The sequence below is a fragment of the Antrostomus carolinensis genome, unplaced genomic scaffold, assembly GCF_000700745.2.
Source record: "Antrostomus carolinensis isolate BGI_N321 unplaced genomic scaffold, ASM70074v2 scaffold13313, whole genome shotgun sequence".
In the NCBI taxonomy this organism is placed as follows: Eukaryota; Metazoa; Chordata; class Aves; order Caprimulgiformes; family Caprimulgidae; genus Antrostomus; species Antrostomus carolinensis.
The window spans coordinates 37,351-63,852 of NW_010304537.1; the positions used below are offsets into that span (position 1 = coordinate 37,351).

A 26,502-nucleotide genomic window follows, 5' to 3' on the forward strand; every position below is an offset into this window, starting at 1 on the left:
AAATGAGACTTTGAAAAAGCGACAAAAATAAAAGTGAAAAACAAGAAGAAAGAACTTAACTGCATCATTTTGCTGAATAACTTCACAAAGAGGATGATATTCTTAGACCAAATTCATTATTTCTGAGCTCCAGTGCATAGTTATAGCTCACCAAAAGTTAGCAACACATAGCTGGATATTTTCACTTAACAGAAATCTTGTTCTTGTAACGCTTAAGGTTGGGGATTTCTTTTCATGCTCATAAAATTATGCAAAATTTTGAGCCTCCTCCCGCCCAGTGCAGGGGAGCAAAGGATCTGTCCTGCAATCCTCAGCACCCATGCCAGTGGCCATGGATCCCTAAAGTGTCAACGGCAAAGTGAGTAGCATAGTAGAGAAAACCTTTCATCAACCATCCAACTGGTGCCAATTTTGCACCAATTGTCCAACTGGGACAAAATAGGCAGCCCAGTCCTTAAATTGCCTGTTTCACAGTCTACTGTAAGCTACATGGTGATCCTACAGGACAGCTGCATCTTGGGGGCTGCTAGCTAAAGAGCCTGGATCAAAAACCAGTTTACTAACTATCCCTCCCATGATGGCTGCTGCAGCTTGTTAATACTGAGCAGTGCAATGCTTGCTTTATTTCCCTCTTGCTCTCATCTTCTAATTTCCTTCCCCCACCACCAGCTCTTTACCTGATACCTTTTGTTTATTCTGTAAGCTATTTGAGGCAGGGCCTGTCACTTCCTATATGCTTATGCAGTGCCTTGCATGAAGGCTGACAGCTCTAGATGCCATTATAATCAAAGAGAAGGGAGGAGGTGTGATTTTTAAGGCATTAAGGAAAATGAGGCACTCACCTACCACTGACATTCAATAGGCTTTGAGTACCTTTCTCCCCTTTCAAAAAAATCTACATTTACAAGTATAATGATTAAGATGTCTGTCATCACCAAAACATCCATTGTTAAAATATTACACAGCCTCCAAGTAGGGAAAACCTTCATTTAGAGCAGAGTCACTGAGAAAAAAACTTTTTTTTTTTTTTTTTTCCCCCAGAAGCACTAAGAACTCATTTGTCTAAAATCACGCTCAACAGTATTCAATGTACTTTCTGGAAGTATCATGTCTATCTTGTATCATGAATTACATTAGTTAGATATCTGCTGAGAAGCATGCACTCCATCAATTTAAGCACTAACATTGTAGGTTTTTTAAAAGAACATTTCCTATAAATAGAGATTTAAATTATCTTCTTTAAGTATTGTAATCTTTAATTGAATTCAATACCTCTGCAAATGGAGCAAACAATCTCTGACTGATTAGATCATTTGCTTCTATTCTATTTCAGACATGCACTGGTTTGCAATAATGTAAGTTTTTTCATTAGCAATTGCTGTTCAGCTGCATAGTTTCTTCAGTAACCTAATTAGTGCTAGAAAGGCAACTTTTCTTCTTGTGCATTATAGTATGTCAATGTAGTTGACACTCTTGCAGAGGTTATATATAAATAAAAATCAGAAAAAAATGTAAAGGACAAAAATGAAATGGAATGCAGAACTTAAACGTAGATTTTCCATGAGATGGTGAGTGACATCAAGATGGAGAGTGATTACTCAGCACTCTGCAAGACAGACCCACGGGAGTCCTATGGGTCACTAGCAAAGAAATTAATACATGCAGGTAGAATAAGAAAACAGGTATTAATGCAGAGAATAAATTATGTCCTTAATTTGATTTAGTATCTTCCTAGGTCTGAGTTTGTCGCATGAGTAACTTAGCATTCTGCAGACAAATTTCAGCTTTGACTTTGGGATGTTATCAATCTGTTCAAATCAAATCCCAGGCCTGACTGCAAACTGCGTTCCAGTGCAGTCCCTGACTAATTAAGTGTATGGTCCTAATGACAACACAAATCCTACCAGGCAGGACATTTAGACATAGCTGAAATAAACCATTGTGTATTATTAATGGCAAGAAGGGCTTACTTATAGACTCGGGATGCCGTATGCTGTAAATGGCATTTACACTGAATGCTTTCCTCAGAAGCGTTGATTAGATACAGATACAGATCTTAGATACGGAAATATTCCTACCAAGTTGTTTCAAATGGGCTGCATCAAGGACTCACACCAGCCAGGTTAATCCCCCGCCTTTGGATTCTTATGCGCTTTAAATAAACAAGAAAAATGCATAAAACCTGTCTTTGAAAATACAAGTCAAAATGCTTTTTTAAAAAGCTCAATTTTATCTTAACTGGTCTGCTTTGGTTTATAAAATAATTTTTACTTTTCCATCACTGCAGTTTTCAGTCCATAGTATAAAGCATACCAAAATATTACAGACAGAAAAGCTGAAGTATTGAGTTTGATGCCCCAATCAAATTCAAACTGTGAATTGAGGATTTACACAGAAAACAGGCAACTTGACCTCAGTCTCCCAGTCTAATCAGCATGTTCTCCTCTATTCTCAAGAAAATTAACCTCATTCATCACGTTGTGCTCCTGTTCCTCCCTATGGCTCGTGACACTTTCTTTGCTCCTTGTCCTACTTCTGGATCTCAGAGCATAGCTGTCATGGCTTGATGGCACAGTGGGTGCACAAGCAAGCATGTGAACCAAGTGAACATAGGAAAGGCTTTTAGTGGTGTACTTTTCTTTTGGTTTGTTTTTGAGGCAGAATAAATATAAAAGAATCTTTTCTGCCACAGAAATGTCACAGTAAGTTTTAGTTTTTTTAAAGCACAAAGTCTGAGTGCTGTTACTCAGGATATCCACAAGATTAAGGTACTTAATTCACTCACCTTATTTTCCCCCTCCTTTTCCCAATAATTAAATTCCCCCACATATTATACAGAGATCCTGACAAAACCTGAAAGGTACTAAATATATCACTAAATTCATGAGATGCAAATAACTTCAACAAACAGTAAACAACAGCCTCTGACTTGGAGCCTGAGTCTCCAAGGGTGCAGAATGCTCTTAATTCCCTCTGCTGCCACTGCCTCTTATGAAGAATACTGCCCAAGGTGATAATCAATCATGGGACTAGAGAACCTGCTAATTCTTTCTTTTACAGCCTCTTCCAACTTTTTGTCTTCACACATCTTTCCTGTTCCCTCTTCAAACTGGGTCTCTTTTCTCTATCTCATGGATAATGTCACCACTTCATTATCTCTAATTCCAGATATCCTGTATTAATATTGATTGAAATAATCCATATAAGTCATCGAAGGAAGAAAGGGTATTTAAAAATATGCACCACTATGAAGATTGAGGACAGGATCAAAAAACTCAGGACAATAAAAAATGTGAACCAGTTAGTTTGCCTAATTTAGAAGAACAGCAAAGTCCTCACTTTCCCTCTAAATGCTGGTCAACATCGCATCCCTGAGCAATGTATGGTACAGAACTTTTATCTGTAATTCATGCATTTCTTCAACAGGAACAATTTCATCTGTGGAGTGAATGTGATATAGGAAGCCACACTCAAAGATGGGAAAATATTTGCAAAAGGTGAGGAAGCTGACTAACCTGACCAATAGGTTCTTTTGTTGGGGCCTTTCCTCTTCTAGCGGTGCTTGTGGCCAAAGTGGTGGTTGTTTCCATAACTGATGTGGACATCTCAGACTGCATCGCTGTGGCTGTGGACTCAGTTGTCATAGAGGAAGGCACTTCACCAACAAGTCTCACATTTCCTTCTATCACGATGTTGGCATCATTTTCTGCTGCCATATTCAGAACTTTCAAGCCATTGTAGTAAAGACCAGAGAGCTGGCCTTGGAAAGGATGGCCACGTTCCTTGCCTCCAATTTTTATGGTTGCTTGGCTATTGAAGATTGTGAGCTGACGCCCTGTGAAGATAATATTATATACATGCAAAAATGTTGACTGTGAACACTATACTCTACACGAGTGATAACAGATTTTCATGGGGTGAATAATGAAAGCAATAAACTATAAGAAAAGGATTTGACTCATAATTCATTGCTTTTTAATGAAGTGTCCATGAAATGCATAAATTTTGAGAGCATTTGCATTTTTCTTAATTTACGACGGTTTGAGATTTTTGATTTTTTTTTTTTTTTTTGCTAAAAGGCCAATCAAATATATTTGCAAATGTGTTTAGTACTACAAATGACACCCTTCTTCCTTTTACCTGAAAGCAGTGTTAAGCTTTTTTCTGTGTGTCAAGAACGCCAGGTTACTAATTCCTTAAGATCAATTTTTCTTCAAGTCTGCCAACATTTCAAAGTTTTTTTCACACAATACAGCATTATTCACACAATACAGCATAGGGCCTATAGCTTTAAGTATGGACATATGAGTTTACGTGTGTATAGACATATACAAATATGTCTATACATACAGAGAAAGTTTATATATATGCCAACAAGTCACTAGGTCCAGTGAATTTTAAAGAATATGTTATGCAGTAATCTGTCATATTTCTATATAAATGAATAAAATATTTACATCTTTAATTAAATGTTTCCTTTTTGTATTTAAATGTTTATTTTCCTTCAACATCCACACTGAAAAGAAACACATGGTTCACATTGAGTATCTCAGAGGCAGATTCAAAAATAGATGTCTGATTGGCTTTCAGCAAGGCTATCAATTAAAATAGAAGATTTTAGATGTAAAAGCGGCTTCAGAAATGATACACATACCGATGGAGAAATCATGGCACATTTCCATTAAACAGAGAAATCCTCAGCAACAGTACCACTCTTAGTAAATTGAATAGTCACTTTAGCAGATTGGTTTCTGCTCACAAAAAGCATGCACACAACTTTAAGTTCTGTTTTAATTAGTGTTTGTTCCAAAATCCCCTTAGAAGGTTGCAAACGTTAAAGGGACTTCATTTTGATTGGCAATTCATATTGCCCACTATTTAAGATACCTACAGTTTAAACAAATTTTTTTTTTCAGGACCATAATGAAGATATCATAACTACATATATTTTTAGTTAATAATTTAGATGCTGGAACATGTAATATAATCTATGAATGATTTATAATTTTTGGTTAATGTTTGCTGTGAGTACCTTCATAGATTGAGTTAGTGGATTATATTTAACAGTCCCTTTAACCTTAAGTTAACAGGGTAAGATTATTAAACAGCTGGTACTTCTAGAAATGTATAGAAATTATTATACAAGGTATGCAAATATTACTCTATATTTTACTTTTTAAAATTTGTTTTTAATTTAGTTTTACTGAAATTTATTTTTTCTGTTTATTAGTGTTACAATGAAGTACTACTTGGTTATGTTCAAATTATTTTTTTATTTGAAGTTTTAATCAATGTTTTTTACCTTTGTCGAGTAGCCATTCATCAACTACTCGACCAAGTCGATATGGAATTCGCTGTCTAGCAATCGCCAGGCGCTCGTTATCATTGTTTCCTTTAAAGTTTAAAGAGACATTTCATTGGTTAAAATCTGTAAGGTCAAAGGTTAAAAGTTAATACTTAAAGCTTGAGCTATACAGTTGCCACATGATTTTTTGAAATTTGGAATTTTAAAAAGTGCTACCTAGAACATTTCATGGTTCAGACTTTTCATTCATTCATTTATTTTATTTTAGCAAACAAAATTATTCCTATGTTAATTGAAAATTAGAAATCTGCATTTGAACTAGGTTATTAAACTTATGTTATAGACAGACCCAAAAAACAAATTTAAACATCATCGAATGGCTTTACAAAAAATGATCATTGACCTCAGGGTTTTGTCTTTTTTGATGTTTCTTATTAACTAGTTAAACATGTTCAGGTGAAACAGGTTTAAGTTTTCCAAAGACATCCAACCTCTCACTCCAGATTAGTCATTTAAAGAAGAAGAACACAACACTTAATCACCATCTAAGTCACACTTACTTCTGCTGTCTAGAAACAGACCTACTGTAACTTATTTCCTAGTCAGAAAAAATACATTCTTATGTGCTTCATTTAAATAAATTTCAAAAATTCAAATATAGGGTACAGGACAGACCAGGGTATTCACCATTTCTACATTCTCTTAGGACATGTTGACAATGTCTTGAAGGAACACCAAGGCTTTGACAAAAGTGACTTGCTAAAAGGTAGCCTGGTTCTGAAATGTGGAAGCGCTTTAAAATTTAGCAAGAGGCCATCTGTAGTGGAGTTTCAAAAGTTAAGAACTAACCAGAACTCGGCAAGCAAAACACAAACTTGTCATATTTGCAAACTATATTTATTCTCAGTCTGTGCAGAAATCTTTGACTTCTTTAAATAAAACAATGAGATAAAATAAGGCTGGTACAGCCAGGAAAATATCAGACAAAAGGAATAATGAGCAGATCACTTTAAATATTTGTTTGTAATTATAGCTTTTTGTGTTTGAATGATATAGGTGTGAATCCTCAGAAAACCACATCTCCTACTTAAAACTTTTCTTAGCAGAATGGTAAACCTAAATATTTCCTTCAATGTACAGGTTTTTGGTGGCAGTAGTATTTTAGACCGACAATACCTTTTTCTTCCATTGTACTGGTTCATATTAGTAAAGAACCTGAGAGATAAGAAGAGCCAGATAAGTAAAAAGCAGTCATTCCTAATTCAGGTCTGAACCCAAAGTCAATCTTACTAGCTCAAATGTGCATACTGTCTTTGATTTAAAAACTCACCAACGAACCAAGTCCAGTATCTGCAGTGGAAATGTAAGTACAGGATGCAGTAGCCCATGTAGCACTCAAATACATTTTCTTGAGCTAGAAACATCCTACTGCTAATTATCAAATGAAAGTATTATCCAAACTTGGAAAAACAATGTTCTAGTTTGTCAGACAATTATCCCCACTATCAGTGTCGCAAGACATAACAGGCTTGCAGGGAAGAATCAGTACCATAGCTCCCAGAAATAGCAAATGCAACAGCTTCTGTGACAAAAACGGTGGTGGTTTTATGCAGGTACTTATTCTGCTGTGACACAAACTGCTTTGTTCCATGTTTCACGTCTCCCTCATTTGGTTTAGCACGGACATAGTTCACTATGCCAAAAGCTGATCTGTTTTCTTTTGAGAGGATGTCCTTTTTCTATTCACTTTCCAACGTAGAATCATAGAATGGTTTGGGTTGGAAGGGACATTTGAAGATCATCTAGTCCAACCCCCCCTGACACGAGCAGGGACACCTTTCCCTAGACCAGGTTACTCAAAGCCCATTCAACCTGACCTTGATCACTTTCAGTGATGGAGCATCCACAACTTTTCTGGACAACCACAGAAGTTGGTTCCACAACTTTTCTGGGCAAATATGCAACAGGAACTTCTACATGCTTATCAATATTCAAAAGTGCATGGGTGTATATATAAAAATATATACTTTTTTTTCATATGTATATTTTGCTCTAATCTCAACTTTCAGAAACATCCTCTGTAAAACAATATTTTACTGAAACTTCCCTTTTTCTGCCTTTCAAGGAAACTGAAGATTTAGAATAAAAGTCTTTACAACACAGCTATTGTGAGGTTATGAGAATACAGAAGGACTTACATTTATTTTTTTCCTGTTATGATCTTTAAAATTACTGCTCTACACCCTGGGCTCCTTCACTTACAATAAACTTCTTGTGACTAAATGGAAGTTTGGGAAGTACAGGAAAAAAATGAAAGATGTCCTGTGATCAACACAGGAACAAAGATAAGTAGTGTGATCATACATATTTCTGTTCTGGATTTGTATCTTCTACTACCACAAAAAAAAAAAAACAACAAAAAAACACAAAAACAAAAAACAAAACAAAAAAACAAAACAAAAACCCAGTGAGTTAATAATTTGTATTCCCTGACAGCCAGTTGCTTTTAACACTTATGTCTAGCTTTTCAATATGATGTTTCTACAGTTTTTATTGAGGCATTATCAGTTGATTCACTGAATAAGTAAGAGAATGTCCTATTTCCAAAAGGTTTCCTTAACTTAAAACAAATTAATCATGAGATTTTGTTGCTATTGGGTATATAATTTTTGTAATCCATATTTAAATAAAAAGGGGGGTGGGCAGGATTCTTCTATGTCATTTATAACAAAAGGCTAAATTTTTCAGAAGAGGTTTGGGTGCATAAGGATTCTGTTAACTCAATGGACATAAGTCTCATGGATGTAGGTCATCATTCACTTATCAGATTCACTGTAACTCACTGAATGCCTTTAATGAACAAATGCTCCCTAGACCCTCAAAAGAACCATACAGTCATGTCAAAATGAAACAATGTTCACAACTGCATCCTTTGGGAAGGCATTAAGCTGTGTTGCTTATTCAACCAGCGGGTGTAAATCAGGTGCATTTGGTAGAAGGACCCTCTGTAGTCACCAGTCTGGGTCCCTAATACTATGGCATCTCTCAAATTCCATTATTAACATGGGATTTACCCTAGACAAGTTTTATTGCTGCCTTCACTTGCAGTGCCTGGCAGCTGCTCCAGGACATCTCTATAGTGATTATGGAAACTCCTCTGTGAATTAACAGCATAAATTTAGTCTCAGACATCTTATACATGACTTTAAATTATTTCATTAAAAAGTCCATGCAGTATGTACATTTTTTGAGAATGGTATACCCTATTATAATGTGATTCTATCTATAAATTATGTTTTATACTAACTGCAGCAGTCTTGCACCACTGGGAGCAAAATACAAATGAAAAGCAAGGAAATAGCCATTTGATTTCTAAAGGTCACACAAAAAAATAATTGCTGATTACATTATCCCATCCCTCATCAGAGGGAAAAGTGCATTGTGAAATGCATCACAATTTGAAACTATTATATTAGCTTAAATTCTTCTAGTAGATAATATAAATGGAAGGGCTAGGGGGAAATGGTGTGGAACTTATCCAGCTTTAGTTTCAAGGAGAATACATAGGTTTAGTGACAATGAAACTAGTAGACACATAGGTAACTTAACAATAACATTAAAGAAAATGATATGTAGCACTGAAAATAATGGAAATAACATTAAAAGCAACAAAAAAATTATTACATTGTGAAAAACACACATCTTTTTAGTAACTGCTTCTCCCCAAACAGCTGGTTTGGGTCATACACTCAGCTACAACCAATCTAGATAGCCCCACTGAATTCAGTAAAACTATGTGCATTTACTTCATCTGGTAATCTCATCCCCAGCAGGGAACACATAAATACCACATATTGTTTTTCTCAGGAGTGTTCAGTGCACATTTTTCATGCTTCCTTTATTTATGCTTCTTTTTACCAATATGGTGAACCACAAGGAACTTCTTCAGTAAAAAACACTTCCAGGAAGGTTAATAAATATTTTCATACCTGTTACCCATCTGAAAGATTAAGTGCTCTGGCAGGCATGCTTTTCAACTGTAATTCATAAAAAACAACTGATATGCCTAAACTTTAACTGTAGGCAGCTATGTGACTATTCAGCCTGACACTTCGTGGCTATAGGGCTGAGATTTCTTTGATTAAAAAAAGCTAGGGAGAAATTATTTACTCGGGATGTGCACCGTGACATTGTCTAACCTGATTGAATTCTAGATGGCTTCATTCTTCTGCCAAATAGATAATATTTTGTCACAACACAGTGTTAATTCTGTACGAGCAGAAAGGCTTCAAGGGAATAACAATAATTCCAAAGAATCAAGGTAAGCAGAAAAGAGCAGCAAAGGTCAAATCTTTGAGTTGGAGCTAAATCTTGTGGCAAGATTGAGAAGGAGCAGTCCAAAAAAACTTTAATCATATCTTTATATCTACAGGTCAGCTGGGACAAACCAACTATGGGAACTTCACTAATATGTATTTTATCCCTCCTGATTTATTATATTGTCAGTGCTGGAGTGTAATTCTATTTCGTTCTCTGAAATAAAGGTGTCAGTTATTGATGTGAAATAGCAGCATCCTTGAAAGAGAATAAGTAAGAAGGTTGAAAATTGAGAGTCTGTGAAGAACAACCTAGACTCAAGAATATTTTCTTTGAAACAAACCCTTTAACAGAATACAAATTCACCTTGTTAGTCTCAGTGATCTGCTAGGGAAATAAATAACAAAGTTATGAAACCAAGGTCTATCTCCACTTAAAAAAACCCCCTCACTCCCTTGTTTTGCTCTTCGTGATCTTGACACTGCTATTTCCAAATCATTACTCCCCTGATATCTGCAAGAGGAAGGCAGAGACTCATATCGTTCCTCCAGATGCAGTTAGGGATGAAACCTGACTGAAGCATCAGCTGGATGGCATGGGAGGAAACCACAGCAGCTCTGTGGAACTGAGGCAAACAGTCCACATAGCATCTCACACGGCCAGGCTAGGAAACGAAAGCACAATCTTGGTAAGGGCCCATACTAAAGTTCTTTTGAATCATCTATTACTATTACTGTGCGCACGCTCTTGTGTGTACAAATACACATTAGTGTTGGAACAAACTGCAAATGTAAAGATTGTGGACTAAAATTTGTACAACAGATGATTTTGCACTTGTAGCTTGCCTCTTCCCAGCAAAAGAGGGAATGATATTTTAAGTCCTATCAATTGCAAGTGCAAACTTCTACATGACTTGCACATTATATTGTCATGCTGGTGTTCACACTGGCTCCATGTCTTGGTCGTAGGTGGAGACTTTCAGTATCTTCACAGTTGCAATGTAAATTGATGTTAACAATACAGTAGATTCAGACTGTAATGCGTAATAGCCTATATACAGACATTCTCTAAATCTATATTAAGACTCAAATTTAAATACTCTCTAATTGTCATCTAAGGAAGTCAGTGACTATGTCTGCGTTGCTGTCTTTGACCAAAGACCTCTTAGAGAAGTCACTCAGGCTAGGGCTCCCCATCCACCTGTATGCTGAAGACCCGGAGTATATTCCCAGACTTTACATCCACAATGTGTAGGATGTCTTAGGGCATAACCTTACTTCACCTTTCACTGTAGACCTCTAGCAAGTCTTGCGTCTAACAGACTTAGCTCCTAAGTGGTCTGCAGCACATCCTATCATCTGATCCTACCTATTGTCTTCATAAACAAGTCTACTATTACACACAAGCATCTTGTCCTCAGCAGCCATCAGTAAGCTTGCCTTTATGCCTGCAAACACAAGATCATCTTTTCCATAACAACACCCTGGGTCCAGGATATACAGGCATGGGACCGCATTGGATGGGGTGGAGGACAAGAGGTCCAGGTCCACCCCAGGAATTCATTGTGTTTGTGGGGAACACTGCTCTGACCTATATTTTTGCTGAATGCTTACAAACTTGGTTGTCTGGTATTTGTAGTAGTTTTTGATCCAAGAAGGAATTCTGGATGGAACAGATGAAGCTATGTGTCTTTTTCTGTTGCTAAAATATGCTAACTCTACCTGTTACAATGTGTAGGAAGATGGGTTGGGAGAGATGGAGGATACAGTGGTCAGCCTCAAAGACTACTGTATGAGTAGTTACATATCTAGAAGGCTGATTTGGGTCTCCTCTAGTGTTCAAAGGGAAAGTAGACACAGAGTTCTAGGATATGTATTTTTCCCATTGGACATTTTGAACAAACCTTATCATTGGTGTGCTGAGAAGATAAAAGTGCAAAGAAACTCTAAAGTTAGAGAAAGAACTTGTAGCAAATAAATAAGAGTGCAACTCTATAATGCCTTACCTTATTCCAGAAGCGCTAAGCTATAAAAAAAGAAACCACCGTGAGGTATGACTTCTCCAAACTTGAAAGTGTCAAACCTGTCAAGTTCATATTAAATGACCATAACATAATATGGCCTTTTTCACCCTACGGGGACTCCTAAATTCCTTATAATGAATATTAATTAACCCAAGAGGATATTCTGCTTGCAGAATGACTGACTGCAATCTTCATAGCAGAGAGAAATCTCTCATCAGTGATGTATAACACTGCTAAACACAAAGCAAAACTTAGGTTGCCTTAAAGAAGAATTCAATTACCAGATTTATTGAAAGATGTATGTGTAACTTGATTCCCATTCCACTGATACTACAGACGGTACCAAAACATCATATGTTCACCTGTAAGCTCCTTGTTTCGTGCTTGCATATTAAACAGACTAAATAATATTTTTACAACTTTCTACAGGACAAAACTGAGAAGTCTCATTAACCTCTCAGGGAGATCTGAACCTTCACTTCAAATCAACTGCCTTCCGCCCTGTTTTGTTTTTGATTATTTTTCACTGGATTAATTAGTAATTAAACAAAGAGTGTGCTCTTCCTGACTCTCACTTCCTCTCTATAATGCAATCCCTATCTCAGTTTGTGCAGTGTTCGATTGCTTACTTTGAGAGATTGGTGTATTATATCAAAAGCAATCAAGCAAAGATGAAAAGCAACAAGAAGGAGATAAGAAAACATAGGACTTGTCTGATAAATTAAAGGTCATATTTTGTTATTAGGAGTTTTTAAAAGATCCTTTGTACTGTCTGTACAGTGTTTAAGGAGCTAATACTGTATAGCTCCTGCTAAAATAGGCAGGAAAATTGACAGAAATCATTAAAGAGGAAGATTAAAGTATAAAAAATGAATGGTTATAAGTACAGTACCATGGCCCACATCACTCCAACAGTGACATTTTACAGTTCTCCAAGGTAAAAGGACCCTGAACGGTTTCTAAATCATAATGTCACAGCATTTAAGGTTACTTTTCCTATAGAAACTTAACCAGAAGTTGACTGTAAGCAGCTTCTTATTCAATACGTTTTCAACAGCTGGAAAATGAAGAATATTTCAACCTACTGTAAGTAAAATTAGTTCAGTCTGAGATAGCAACTACTGAATGTGTTCTTCTGACTTTCGCCCAGATAGCAATCTGGATTATCTTCATTTCATGTTAGCAAAGAGCTGCTATATAGAATGTCTCTTGACAGAAATAATACTCACATTATATAAATGAACAATGGCAAATGGAAAACTGTGCTCAGCTCTTATTTTAAATTTCTATTGGTCTGTAATCCCATGAGTATCCAGTATTCAGGTAGCAGCCATCAATAAGAAAGTTCTTATTAACTATGTGCAAGCCTCCCAATTAAGTTTAATCACACTGCAAGTTCTGAGGACAGAATAGGACAACCTGTCAAGAGGTCATTGCTCATTTCATTGTATTTTATTGTAGTCAGTGAAAGGCTTTGGGAAAATCAGTGAAAGGCTTTGGGAAACTCTATATATTTTTTCCATATATTATCTCTGGACCATTTGCAACATGAAAAGTTATCTGAAACAATTAAAAAATATTCTGGGGTTAAATTCTGCTCTTGGTTATGTGATTTATAAGAGAAAACAGAGTTGGGCCTTCAGCTGTGATCACCAAAGCCACTGTAATTGAACTTACGGAGCGGACTGTTTGGAGGCAGTGCAGGGTGCAGTGAGGATAATTTCATGCTCATTACATGACCAGAGACATAGAAAACAAGAAATCCAAGGCAATCAACATCAACCCTCATCAACAGCAAACAAACTAACATGACTGCAACTGCAAATATTAAAAACATTGATTTCCTGTTCTTTCACAAAGCATGAAAATGCTAGATTTAACTGCCACTATGCCCCAAAGTCCTGGACCATACAGGTGCATTGTCACACTCACTACATCTACCAAGGCTGCATCAGCTCGTTCCCAGGGATATGCATGATTACACACAAGCCAACGGAAACAACAAAAGTAAGGTCATTATTTGGACAGGCCTTTGCCAAGCAGAAGAAACCAAATGCACCCATACAGATAGAAAATGGCATTTAAGAGATAAAAATCTGTTCCGTGTCAGCAGTGCAGCAAAAAAACCCAACAACAACAACAACAAAAAGTAGCCCTTGGCCAAAGCAAGCTCCAGACTTTCAGTTCTGTCTAAAAGTGGCATTTCAATTTGTGTATTTATGCCTTGCAGACATTTTACTATAAAAGAATAATCTATTTCAAATGGAAAGGTTTAAACTTGTACACATAGGAGGTTTTTTTACTGCTTTTGGCAAGACATAGAAACAGAAACTGTAAATAATAGAAACAGATGCTCACTGAGATAAAAGCAGAGGAGTGCTTTAGGACTGCAGAACTATAACAAGCAGTCCACCACATGATAGCATAATGGCCATGGGTAGACTCCCAGCAGTGATTTAGTTTTATCTGTTAAAAGGTGAAATAATCTGATCCTCTAATTATATATTAAAAAAAACCCAAACCAACCCTTCATGAATATTTTCAATTTAAATTAATATCTGATATGTACCATGTCACTGTAACTTTTATTAAATTGTCCTGGTTTTTGCTAGGATAGGGTTAATTTTCTTCTTAGTAGCTAGAAAGCACTGTGGTTTTTTTTCAGTGAAGATTGTTATGAAAACAATGTTGATAACTACAAGGACACTGTGTTTGGGCAGTTTCCAAGAAGAGAGGAATGGAAGGGGGGAGTGTAGAAGAAAAGTGTAGTAGTTAGGAAAACCCAGAATTGACAGTTGGATATGCCGAAAAGATATTCCATATCATATTGTTTCATGTTTAGCATATTAACCAGGATTGACCAGAAAGGGGTTGATTCTCTCAGGAATCGCTCGGGCTCATTTTTCTGGGATTGCTATTTTGGTTTTGGGGTTCCTTTTCACTTCTCTGGGATCATTATCAGCAGGTGGTGAGCAATTGTACTCTGTATCACTCATTTATATAGTTGTCATCATTATTTCTCTTATTATTTTAATTTTATTTTTACTCTAATTATTAAATTGCTCTTCTCTCAACCTACAAGTCTCCTGACCTTTACCGCTCCAATTCTCTCCTCAATTCCCTGGGTGGGAGGGGAAACGGTGGGCAGGGGGGTCGGAGGTGCTGCAAGTGACTGTGTCTTGTCTGGCTGCCAACTAAGGTAAACTATCACAGAAATATAGCTTTAAAAAAAAAAGTGTTCAAATGAGCTAAGTATTTTCCCGTTGCGATTATGTTTCACCTCAGGTTTTTGTGTAGTCTAACTGAGAAGACTAAGAATTACTGTGAAACATTTTATTTTGCTTTCAGATTCTGATTTTGAAGAAAATGGAAAACTGCATTGCTCAAATGCTCTGGATTTTTATGTCCAAAACTTCTATAGTTTCCTTCTTTTATGATTTAGGAAGTACTGAAGGGAGGGAAAAGATGATTTCTATAACTTATTTATAATTTTCCTGAAATCTGTGCTTCATGACTTCTCATATGCTCTGTGAAAAATGAGAGAAAGACTCACTGCTGAATAAAACACCTGTGAGGGGGGCCAGGCGTGAGAAAGGCTGTCAGTGTTGTCACCAACCACTCCTATGGAAAATCCATTTTAGTGCACCCTATTCTGCAAAAGCATTTAAAGACAAGCTGAGCACCAGCCACAGAAGCAATTCTCAAGTGCCTTGCTAAATCATGGCCTGAAAAGGCCTTTGAAGCTACAGAGCTTGTCTTGGATGTTTTCAGATGACAGCTGGTATCAAGGTAGCCTTGGGCAACTAGAAGAGAAAGTCATTGACTCTAAAGCCAGATCTAACATACAGATCTGACCTGCACCAGCTAAATCAAGATATCCTAATTCTTTAAGCTCTTGCCCAGAAGACACTTTCATATGAGGAGCTACTCTGTTTTCAAGTTAACAAGGCCACATTTTAGATGGACAATGCAAAGCTGGCAGCTAACTTACATGTAGGTCTAAACTTATTGGCTTGATTTTCAGAGTTAATCTGAGTTAAACACCAGAATGAAAAAATAATCAATATTGCACTATTTAAGCATATATGAATTTGCAAGGAAATAGTAATCGCTAGTCAACTGTCAATATGTTTAATTTTTCATTCTCTTTTACAAAAATCCATTTGCTAATGCAATATCTAAAAAGTAGACTTTACTTCTACTTTCAAACACTTATGAAATGTTAAATGAGGAAAAGAACAACTTTTGAAAGAAAATAGCTCTTCTAGCACAATTTGCACATCCACTTTTTCTCAGGAAACCACTTGACCTTTTAAAAACATACAGAAACCCACTATGTTGAAGGAATTAGATGAGGATATTATCATCTTTCCAGCTTTAAGAATTCTAGTAGTTTCTCTAACACAAAGCACTAATGCATTATTAAAATATAATGCAGTATGCTATTTGAATTATTTTTATTTTTAAATGATGATACTGAGAATGATGAAGTATTAAATAGATATCTAATTCTAAGCAGATAATACATTAACAGCTAAAATGTGCAGATGGCTTACTAATAAAATATTAATGTGTTCCAATTTAATAAGCATATTTTCAAGATAAAATTCAGGACTCGAAGAAGGAAGGACTACATCATTCCATCAATGCTCTGTCCATCATCATCCATGAAAAGTACTACCTTGGAATCAATAGATCAGAAAAGAAAACTACCACTGTCCTTGCTTGTATTAAAATATGCATGGATTTGCCACTGCTCCCAAAGCAGAACACTAGAATTTACAAACAAACTTTCATGGCTAAGGCTGTTGTAAATCCAATTAAGATTAAAATATATCTAACTGCCAGGATGGATTGTTACCATCAACAAAGCACGAGGCTAAAACATGGTTCTGACAAAGACTGGAGTAACATCCCATTTTGTTTTCTGCACAGAACACCCATAGTGCTCCTATCCACAAAATGATGGGAGATAAGGAAAGTGTACAGACAACAGATTATTTTTAACAGAGTCTTGCAACATGGCTCAGCTGGAAAAGCTGTACGCAGGCTTATTCATACAACGCTCTTCAACTAAAGTCAGCTACTGGAAAAAATACATGTAACAAATGGTGAAATACCAGACAGAATGGCTACACAACCAGCTAACTAATAATAATTTTCCTAGCTACCAGGGTTTACAAATGTATAAATATACAAAGCTGAGAAAGATAAATGATACATTAGGATTGGGATAATTTTCAGTATTCTCTTTCTGCTCTTTTGCAAGCACATTCTCAGATTAATGCAGTAAGACTGACATGTTTAAGGCATTGTATAGCTGCTGTTTAGCACAGTAATATTTCTGTATATAGAAATTGTTTCTGCATATAGAAACTATACGTGGAAACATTCTTTTTTCTGGTATGATGTTGGTAGCACACTCCTAATACAGACATAGCTATAATCTGATCTGCATATCACAGGATACTAATATTGAGCCACTTGATCCTGTATTCAGCCATACAACTATTGTTTGGTTAATTTATAACCTGTAACAGGCTCAAACAAGTCTTCCAGGAAAATATCTTCTCCTAACGTGATGACACACAATAAAGGAAAATCTTTCAGCAGTGAATTCCAAGGCTCACTGTTGAAATCATGCGCTCTATTTCTTGCATGGATTTCTTAGTTCTGGTTATAGCTTTCTAGGAACAGCTAAAGCACACTGTAAACATCTAGTGTTTTCTCCCCCTGAAAGCACTTACATTGTAATCAAGTCACTGCTTAATCTTCTTTTTGACACTATAAATCAGTGAGATAGAACCAATTTTGAGGCTCTTGGTACACATCCTCCAATTTTTTTCCACAGAACCACAGATCCCAGGTACAGACTTTGATACCTATCCCAGAGCTGGCTTCGAAGTGCTCTAAAGGGTGGTAAAATCCTCTGCAATTCTTACATTTTAGCCTTTTGTGCCCACAAAGCAATTTCCATAAACTCCTTTATCACAGCATCATGTGATGTTTCATACAGAGCAACCTCAAGGACAAGACCCCACAAGTGCCTCCTCAGAACTACACGTTTCCAGGACATTGTCTATGTTGTAGTAACCTTCAACCTTTGCTTAGACCCATACCTTGGCACTTAGCACTGCTGCAGTCTAACTTCCTTTAAATACCCCGGCTTCCCAAGTCATCATATTTACACACCACAATTGCCCTGCACTTGCTACTTTTTTTTTTGTTTGTAATCTTTGTATCAGCCACACATCAGTAGCAGACTTCCAGGACACTTAGAAAAAGTGTTAGATATTTTTTGAGCTCAGTACAGAGCCCTGGAAAACCCCACTAGACATATTTCCAGTCAATTAATGCCCCTTACTGCTAACTATTTGTTGTATGCAATATTGAGTTTATTAGCTCAAGCTGACTAATGAAAAATTAACTGCAGTCACTGCTCATCCCTTTCATGAAGGGTATCCATAGGCTTTGGGACTGACAATGAGATTATTGGCTATATACAGGTTCCCCAAAGTCACTTCAACACTGAACACTGCAGTACTGCACCTCTACAGATGGTAATTTGGCTCATAAAGGATGGTTTATACACACAAGATATCTATGAGCACCAGAAAAGTTTAAAAGTGAAGGAGGAACCCAGAAATTGACCCTGAGACTTCTCTGTCCAAATCCTTCACATGTACCTTATCCTATCACAGATTTTTGGAACTGACGGTGCAACCATAGCAATGTCTTCAGTCTGAGTTTGTATTTTAGTTCAGACAAAAGCACACATGAATTTGCATGAGAAAGATCTACAGGACTAGGACTTTAAAGTGAGATGCTCAAGAATCTTTTGGTTGAAAATTGCTGTGAGGCAATTGCTGTGCTCTGAAAATGAGAGCATATTTTCATGACTTAGCTCTATACCCAGCTACAGTTAAAATTTTAGTACCATTTGTTCTTTTGAAAAGGGCATATTTATTCTTCACTCCCTATTGTGCAACTGTAATTTTAAAATTTTAAACCAATAGTCTGTTAATGCCTGTCAGTTCTGTAAAATACAAAAATAAAAATTGTCTTTATATATACTTAACCCTGACAACACTGTGTTTCATTCAGTTTTTTTAATGTCCACTGAACTTGATGCTGCACAGAAAGGCCATTTAACTCCTTAGAAATGGTCCACAGAGGAAAAAAAACCCATTCACATCTCAATTAAACCAATTTGTAGAGGCATAATTTCACTTCCTTTAATTCAGTTAACTTCTGCTTGTAAGGAGTTGAAATCAGGATGCCATTCGCAATGCTTTGTGCTTCTGATACATCGATGGATGTTCAATTTCTGCTTCAATTTTATTTGAAATGGTGTATGCTACAGAATTTGATTCTTGTGAAACTCGTAAGGTATCTCAGTTATATAAATCACACAAGCTTTTCAGCCTTTTTCTGACAGGTAAGATAGACTGCAAAAAAGACCCCCTGGTTTAGCTACATCTTGCAAGGGCCAAGATAACTCTTTGAATACCCCTGGAACACTCTGAACTTACTTTTAAATGCACGATATAATATAACAGTCCTGTAGAACTGGTTGCAACCAAGTTGCCATTCATCACAAATCCAAAGTATTAAAGAAAAAGTTATTTTGAACGTGTGGACACTGCAGTTTCAAGATGTTTTCTTTTTGTAGCCAACAGGGCTTAAGACTGCAGAAAGCTAACCACAGAGCAAGGCGGAGAGACAGGCGTACATCACCTCTCCTGTGTTCACATGGTACAAAGGGGAGAAAGAGAGTCTAAAACATGTATAGACTCAAACATTCAAAACAGGAATGATTTGTGTCCTCTTGGATACCTGGGTAACACAATTCAGTCTCTTGAAAATATATCTAGGACAGAGCAGGTTGCCATTTTCCCTGCTGCAATATGAATTATAGTGATTGCTTCTGAATTAGTTAGTTTAATAGAAGTTCTTATCCTGAAGACATAAAAGTACTATTCTGCTGTCACACCTCACAACACCAGTAAAATGTATCTGGGGACACATGTACAATGTGCCCCAAATAAAAAAAATACCTCATCTTTTAAGAGCACCTAAAAAGCAATAGCACTGCAGAGAAATTAATTTTGTTTTCCATATGATAGATTGTCTTGTTGGAAGGCTCAACACCACATTGATTTGTTCTGTCCTGAGAAAGGCTCCCATTTCAGACTGACTTCAGGGTTGTCCCAGGAGCTAATGGAAACAAACTGCATTGCAGAAAGAACACATGGCAGAAGTACACTATCGTACTCGTCTCCTGCATGCTCTATCAGCCCTTGGGAGCATTAATACCAGTCTTAAAGCAAACACATGTGTATGTGCATCAAATAAGGCATCTCAAGTGAGGGGCACAGTCACAACCATAACAACTTAAGTGTTACACAAGAGTAATTTTACTCAAGTCAGTGGATATTGGTCTGGCTTAGTGAGTGACACATTTAACAAAGTTCTGTCCAATCCTGAACAGAACAGCTATGAACCTACTAGAGGGCAGGCTGAAAGGAAAGAGAAATAGAAGAAGTTGGTGTTCAAAACTTTGCATTGACAACATGGTCCTGCCATTGGGAAAAAAAGATGATTGACAAATATCTTTTAAGACTTTGATTCTATCACAGATATCAGCATTGTATTGTTAAGGAAGCTACTGAGTAGCTATAATTCCTTGGTAAAGAATTTGATTGAATAATTTTCTTTTTAACCAACAACACATTAATCCTCCATTTTGAACTTATCCAACTACACTGGATAAATTATGATACTGCAGGTTACATGGAAATCATACAACAAACCAAGTAAAAGTGTGCAAAAGAATCCCTCTGTATTGGCAATGTTTCATCTTTTGTGATCTGGCTTTTACTGGGATTGTTAATAGATAATGCTCTTCCTAAGAATGTGAATGGGACCAGCTGGGACAAATTTGCCATGTCTCATCCAAGATCTGTTTTCACTCCCACTTTCTTCCTCTATCTTGAAACCTCATAGCTTGTGGTCTTCTTCAGAAATTCCATTTTCATATCACCCTACGCGTAATCATGGTAAGCAGGCGCTATCGTTTGTCACAAGACAGAAAAAGAGCAGGTATCTGTTTCTTTCAGTACTTTAAAGCACCTTTTTCTGAATCACACTCATTTGACATTTATTTTCTCCTTCTAAACTAGATGCATTGTGCCACCTTGCCATATTTAACTGAAAGGTGTTATGCCTTCTGTGATCAAGTAATGACAACCGTGCCACACATTTTATCAAGATCTGAATTTAATTACAGGATCTATCAAGTCTAAGAAGGGATGAGTCTTTGTATTTCACCAGGATATCCAAGATGAAAAATAAAGGAAAAAGGAAAATCTGTCTGCAGACTTAGAGAAGCATTATTATATAGCATTATCTGACAGAAAGACCTGATAAGCTGTCAAATTAAAAAGCTGATTTGGGAAACTTTACTGAAACCACTTTTTGAAGAGAGACTTACTGTGTGTGTTGTTTGGGTATCACCTAGGCTTTTTATTTAAAGATGACAGCAGGATAGAACAATTTCATAATCTCTCAAAGGGCAGCAGTGCTTTTTTAAAAAAATATTTCACTGACTTTGGATAAGCTGTAACAGAGGTTCACCCAAAGAGAATGGGAAAATAAATTACCATTTTTGTTTAACATCAATCTTTCACATGGGCAATAAAATTAAACTGAAAGTGAGATCTAGATACATGCTGAAAATTACATTTAATCATAACCAAGGAGTAGTCAGATCTGTATGAATCAGAAAAGATGCAAGAAATCAGTTATGCAATTACCTGTTGGCAAAGGTAAGGCAGCATGCTGGCCTAGTTACATCCTTCACTTAACTGCTGGTTTGTGGCTCAGTAACTAAGATTAATTTTTAATGTATTTTGATTTCTGCTAAGTTAGTTTCTTGAATCTTACTATACTCTAGAGACCTTCCTGAAATCTTTCACAGATTTCCCTTATTTTTAATTCTCTATGCTATTATTTGACACACTGCTACAATGCCTTCTTTTATTCATATTATAACTGAACATAATTGTATGAATACAGGTAGATATCTGCTTCCTATAGTACTCATTAAAAATTTTGTTCAGTTGAAACAAAGAACAATGCTATTTTAGCTTTGCTTTGGATAAATAATCAAAACAGTATAGAAAAGTCCATTGTAGGAAATATTTTTTTGATTGAGTTATCATGAGTTGACTCAAATTAATACAAGAACAACTAAAAATAAGTCTGTAAATCAGATTCTTGATTTCAAATGAACAAAATTTGATAAAGTGTTTGTGCAATCAGTCTGAGAGGCTGGACTCATCCAGGAAGGACACTTGGAAATTCTTTAAGGTAAAGTAGAAAAAAAAAAAAAAAATTGGACTTGCACCTGCGAGGTTAAAAATATACAAGGAGATATCTACTAGGGTGAATAGCTTCTATCTTAGACTATATTACAGGAGGTTAAAAACCCAGACTTGCTCAGCAAAGAAAGCAGTGACTTTCAGAATTAGAAACAGAAATAAATGTACAAGTTGCCAAAACTGAAGCTCAAAGGACCTTTCAAAGAAAGTAAAATAAATTTAAATGCCAGAGATTCTTAAGTGCTATAAGCAAAAAGAGATCATGGATAGAAGGGGAGTAATTTTTTAGTGAAGTTGATGATGATCCAAGGGAGCGGACTGGATTGACTAACAGGAATGTGTCTATAAAAATGTAGATCTCCACAGCTCAGAAGAAAGCAACATACATGTTCTTAATGAACTTGTGGAGTCAGAAGGTGAGGAAGATGACCTCTCTCCCATAATTTAAAAATAACAAGACAGGAGTTTTTAAATACAGCTATCCAATTGGGCATGCTACTTCTTTTATTAGAGAACAGAAAACATAATAGCATTACATAAGTAGGGGAAAAGAACCATCTGATCAAACCTTAGCCATACATGGTGTTTTAGAACAAATTTGAAAGAAAAGAATGAAAGACATAGAAGCGATTGGAAAATGGTATAAAATGCAAAACTTTAGCAAATCATCTTAGATTAATCTAATAGCTGTATTTGAGAAGTTAACTGATTTTCTAGATGAAGGAATTTCATCTGGATTATGGTAAAGCATTTGATATGATGCCATGTAGTAAATAATTTATTAACTGTGAAAAACATAAGGGAGTATAAAAAGTGTATGATAAACAGCTGAATAAAAAAGACAACAAGTGATAGCACTGAACAATTAATTTTTCCACTTCTCCTTCCTCTCTCCTCTCATGTAGAGACCACAGCCTGATATCCTGCTTCTGTATCTATTGACAGGTTTCTGAATACAAGAGCTGCTTCTTTTAGGTCAAACTCAAGGTACCCATCTTCCCAGCAGGCAAGCCCCTTCCACAAACTAACTAGTGCATTGGAGTCGTCTTCTCCCCAATACTATTTCAATACCACTTCAGTAAGATGTTTTCTTCAGCTTCTTGGTGAATCACTCACACAGATGATAAGCAGTCATTACATGTTGCATTCAGCCCTGCCAATGTGTCAGCTATACCATATTCTGGCCCATTTTGTTCCCCACTATACTACCTATATTTGAAAACTAAAAATCCTCAAGAGATAGTAGTTCAGTCATACCTATCAGCTCTTTTGGATAGCTGATAGCATCTAGTTGAATGACTGGAAGATCTACGTATGCTTAAGTCAAGCAAATATAATAAACTAAGTGCTGAGTTCTACATTAAGTTAATAAGATTAATATCATGGTGGATTCCAAAACTGGGTTAGAGTATGCCATAGGAGCTACTACTGAGGCCATGGCAGGTACACAAGGAAAATCAGTGGTTTTCCCACAGGAAAACTACCAGGGTAGAACTCCTAAGAAAGTACCTAAGATGAGTTCTCAGACCAATCGTCTTTGGTATTTTCTTCACTGATCTCAGCATAAAATGTCAGCCACACAATGAAATCTGCAGTCAAGAGGAACTCAGCCCTTCTGAGTTAATAGAAGTGACACTAAAGCTTATACTACAAAGTGTAGGTCACACACTTAAGATACAGGACCAGTCGCACCATTTTTTGCAATAAACTGGGATATTACGAGAGAGAGTTCATAAGGAAATATATTCAATGGGTGTACTAGTCAGCTGCAAAATGATACTGAGGCATTCAGTTTTGAGATAAGAAAAGGGAAAATAAGATCTTAGAATACATCAGTGGAGACAACTTTCAGCATTAATGTCTTCCTATGTCTTTACACGAGGTCCTAGTGTTCTATTGTCCATTTCCAGCCACATGTGCTCTTGAAAAATGAATTCAAAATGAAAAAGCATCAAAAGAAAGGCTATTACGATATGCAGAGAAATGAAAAAATTGTTTTGTGAAAAGACATACAAGAGCAAAGTGGGATGAACTGGAACGCGTTTGGACTGGAAACTGAAAGAAAATTTCTAAGCGCAGGAGTTTTCACCTAAGTTATCCTCGAAGAGAAGCAATTTATGCAAAGAAGCAGACTTGGCCCAGTACATTTTTCTTTTTGATTTCTTAAGCTCTTCCATCACTAAGATAACTTCTAAATACACATGGAGAAAAAAGAAATGGGAATGGGGAAAAACATCAACCCCAAGCCACTAATCCTTTAGAGGGGAAGTGGGCCATTGATTTAAATACAATGCCATTAATATTTTCTTTAGCATTCTAAACATTTTAAGAACATACTTGCTTTTTGACTGCTAATGAAATAATCCATGAGCTGTCTACAGCTTTAAACCTTTGTCTTGAGCTAGTGCAATTAATAAAAATAAAAAATAAAAATATTTTCCATAAAAATTCAAATCATCTCACCTGTATGCATTACCTGGCATATATCAACATTTCTTTTACTGTTATGATGCCTATCCAACAGAGTAAGTTGATTTTTTAACTTTGGGGCAACAATAAAAAATGCTTGGATCAATTAAAATGTTTGAGCTGATGAAGATTTTACAAAATTTCTCACTCTAGAAAAAATAAATTGTATAAAACTGATTTTTTCATTTTTAAATTTTAGAAATGTAAAAATTCAGGGTATTTAAATGATGGTGTTTTAAAATAGATTTTTGTTGTTTTTTAAATATCTTTCATATTTCATTTTTTATTTTGGTTTTTTTTTCATTGCTTGCCAAAGGAAGAGTATATTGATTTTTATAATTCTTCGTTCACTAATCTTTGTCTTTTCTAATAATCTTGAAATCTCTAGTACAGCCAGTATGTATAATTTCTAAATTTTGTTTTTTTTTTTTTTTTTAAATCAGTGTTAATTAATATATAACTAAGGGTTTAAATTTTCATATTGCCAATGAAAAAATCAATAGATTTATTCTGTTGTTTTTCATTAGGTAGGAGTCTGTGCCTCTGCTCTCCCTAAGCCAGAGTCTGTTCCACAAAAAAATTCTGCTTGTACCACCAGGGTTGTGTAATTTCTTCCTGAATATTTTCACATATAAAACTTTGTCAAAGACTTAGTGTAAATCCAAAAATAAAAAGTATGTTAACTCATTCATATTTATGCCCCATTATCTCCTATCAAACCAGAGCAGGTTTAACCATAATAGTTGCTAGCAGACGTTCCCAGGCAGAGACCTTAGCATAAACAGAACCCCAGGGAGATGTGACTCCTTGGACAGATGAAAGGCCATAAAGAACATTGACGAGTTTTGCTTTCCAAATCTGGGAGGATGAGACATTACTTGGTAACTAAGGAACTACTGACTTCACTGGTATTTTTTCCTTTCTCCTCTTACTAATTCCATGGACTAAATATTTTAGACCCACATCTATAGCCTGATTTTATGCATATGGCATAAATTTATACATGAAGTGTTCACTTGCACTGTATAATTCATCTTCTACATATTCCCAGATGGAGAGTTCCTGAGAAGTCCTCCTGTTCTTTCCAAACACTGTTATCTCCAAGGGAAGCAAAGCATTATGAGATGTCCTTGTTTCGTTGGCACTGCTAGTTTCTCACAGCAGGAAAATGACATACAGAACAGGAGACATTGGGCAGTATCTGTTTCACAGAAGCTTAATTTCTGTGAACAAAACTAAAGTCTTTTGTGGTGAGTTGACTTTGGCTGAACACCAGGTGTCCACCAAGCCACTCTATCAACCCCCTCCTCAGCAGGATGGGGAGTAGAGAAAATAAAAAAAAAATCCCAAACTCGTGGGTCAAGATAAGGGCAGCTTAATAGAAACACAAAGCAAAGCCATGCATGCAGAAGCAGAAGAATAAATAAATATTTTGTTCTCTACTTCCCACCAGCTGGTGATGTCTGGCTACTTCCCGGGAAGGAGGGCTTCAATACATGCATAGCTGTTGCTCTGGACAACAAACATCGTCATTAACAAATGCCACCCCCACCCTCCTTCCTCCTCCGTTCCCCTAGTTTTGATTTCTGGGTAAATGTCATATAGTATGGAATATCCCTTTGGTCAGTTTGGGTCAGCTGTCCTGGCTATGTCCCCTCCCAAGACCATTCCCATCCCCAGTCTACTGGTGGGAGGAAATGAGAGAGCCAGCCTTGATGCTGTGCAAGCACTGCTCAGCAGTAACCAAAACACTGGTGTGTTATCAACAACTTTCTAGCTACTAATACAGAGCACAACACTATGAGGACTGCTATGGGGAAAATTAACTCCATCTCAGCCAGACCAAATACTTCTTCCCATTGCATTTCCCCCCTGGGCAGATAGGTAGTCTTTATTTTGTCTTTGGGAGCGTTGCCCCCACCAAGTAATGAGAGATTGCCCTAAGTCTGCAAGCTTCGCAGCTTGCAGAAGAGGGTGCTCTTCATGTCCTCTATGTCCACCATCAG

At 36.4% G+C, this 26,502-nt stretch overlaps 1 protein-coding gene across 1 annotated transcript in view; it reads right to left on the reverse strand.

The window, feature by feature from the left end:
- Positions 1-3,515: 3,515 nt before the first annotated feature.
- The window catches only part of LOC104522256 (neurexin-1-beta), a gene marked incomplete at its 3' end in the record, with an annotated part of 39,845 nt that continues 16,858 nt past the window's right edge, over positions 3,516-26,502 (reverse strand). The window contains exons 4-5 of the mRNA XM_010164494.2: positions 5,303-5,392; positions 3,516-3,835 (exon numbers count right to left, since the gene is read on the reverse strand). Of these exons, the coding sequence (XP_010162796.2) occupies positions 3,516-3,835; positions 5,303-5,392 (410 nt within the window). The remainder of the gene's footprint in view (positions 3,836-5,302; positions 5,393-26,502) is intronic.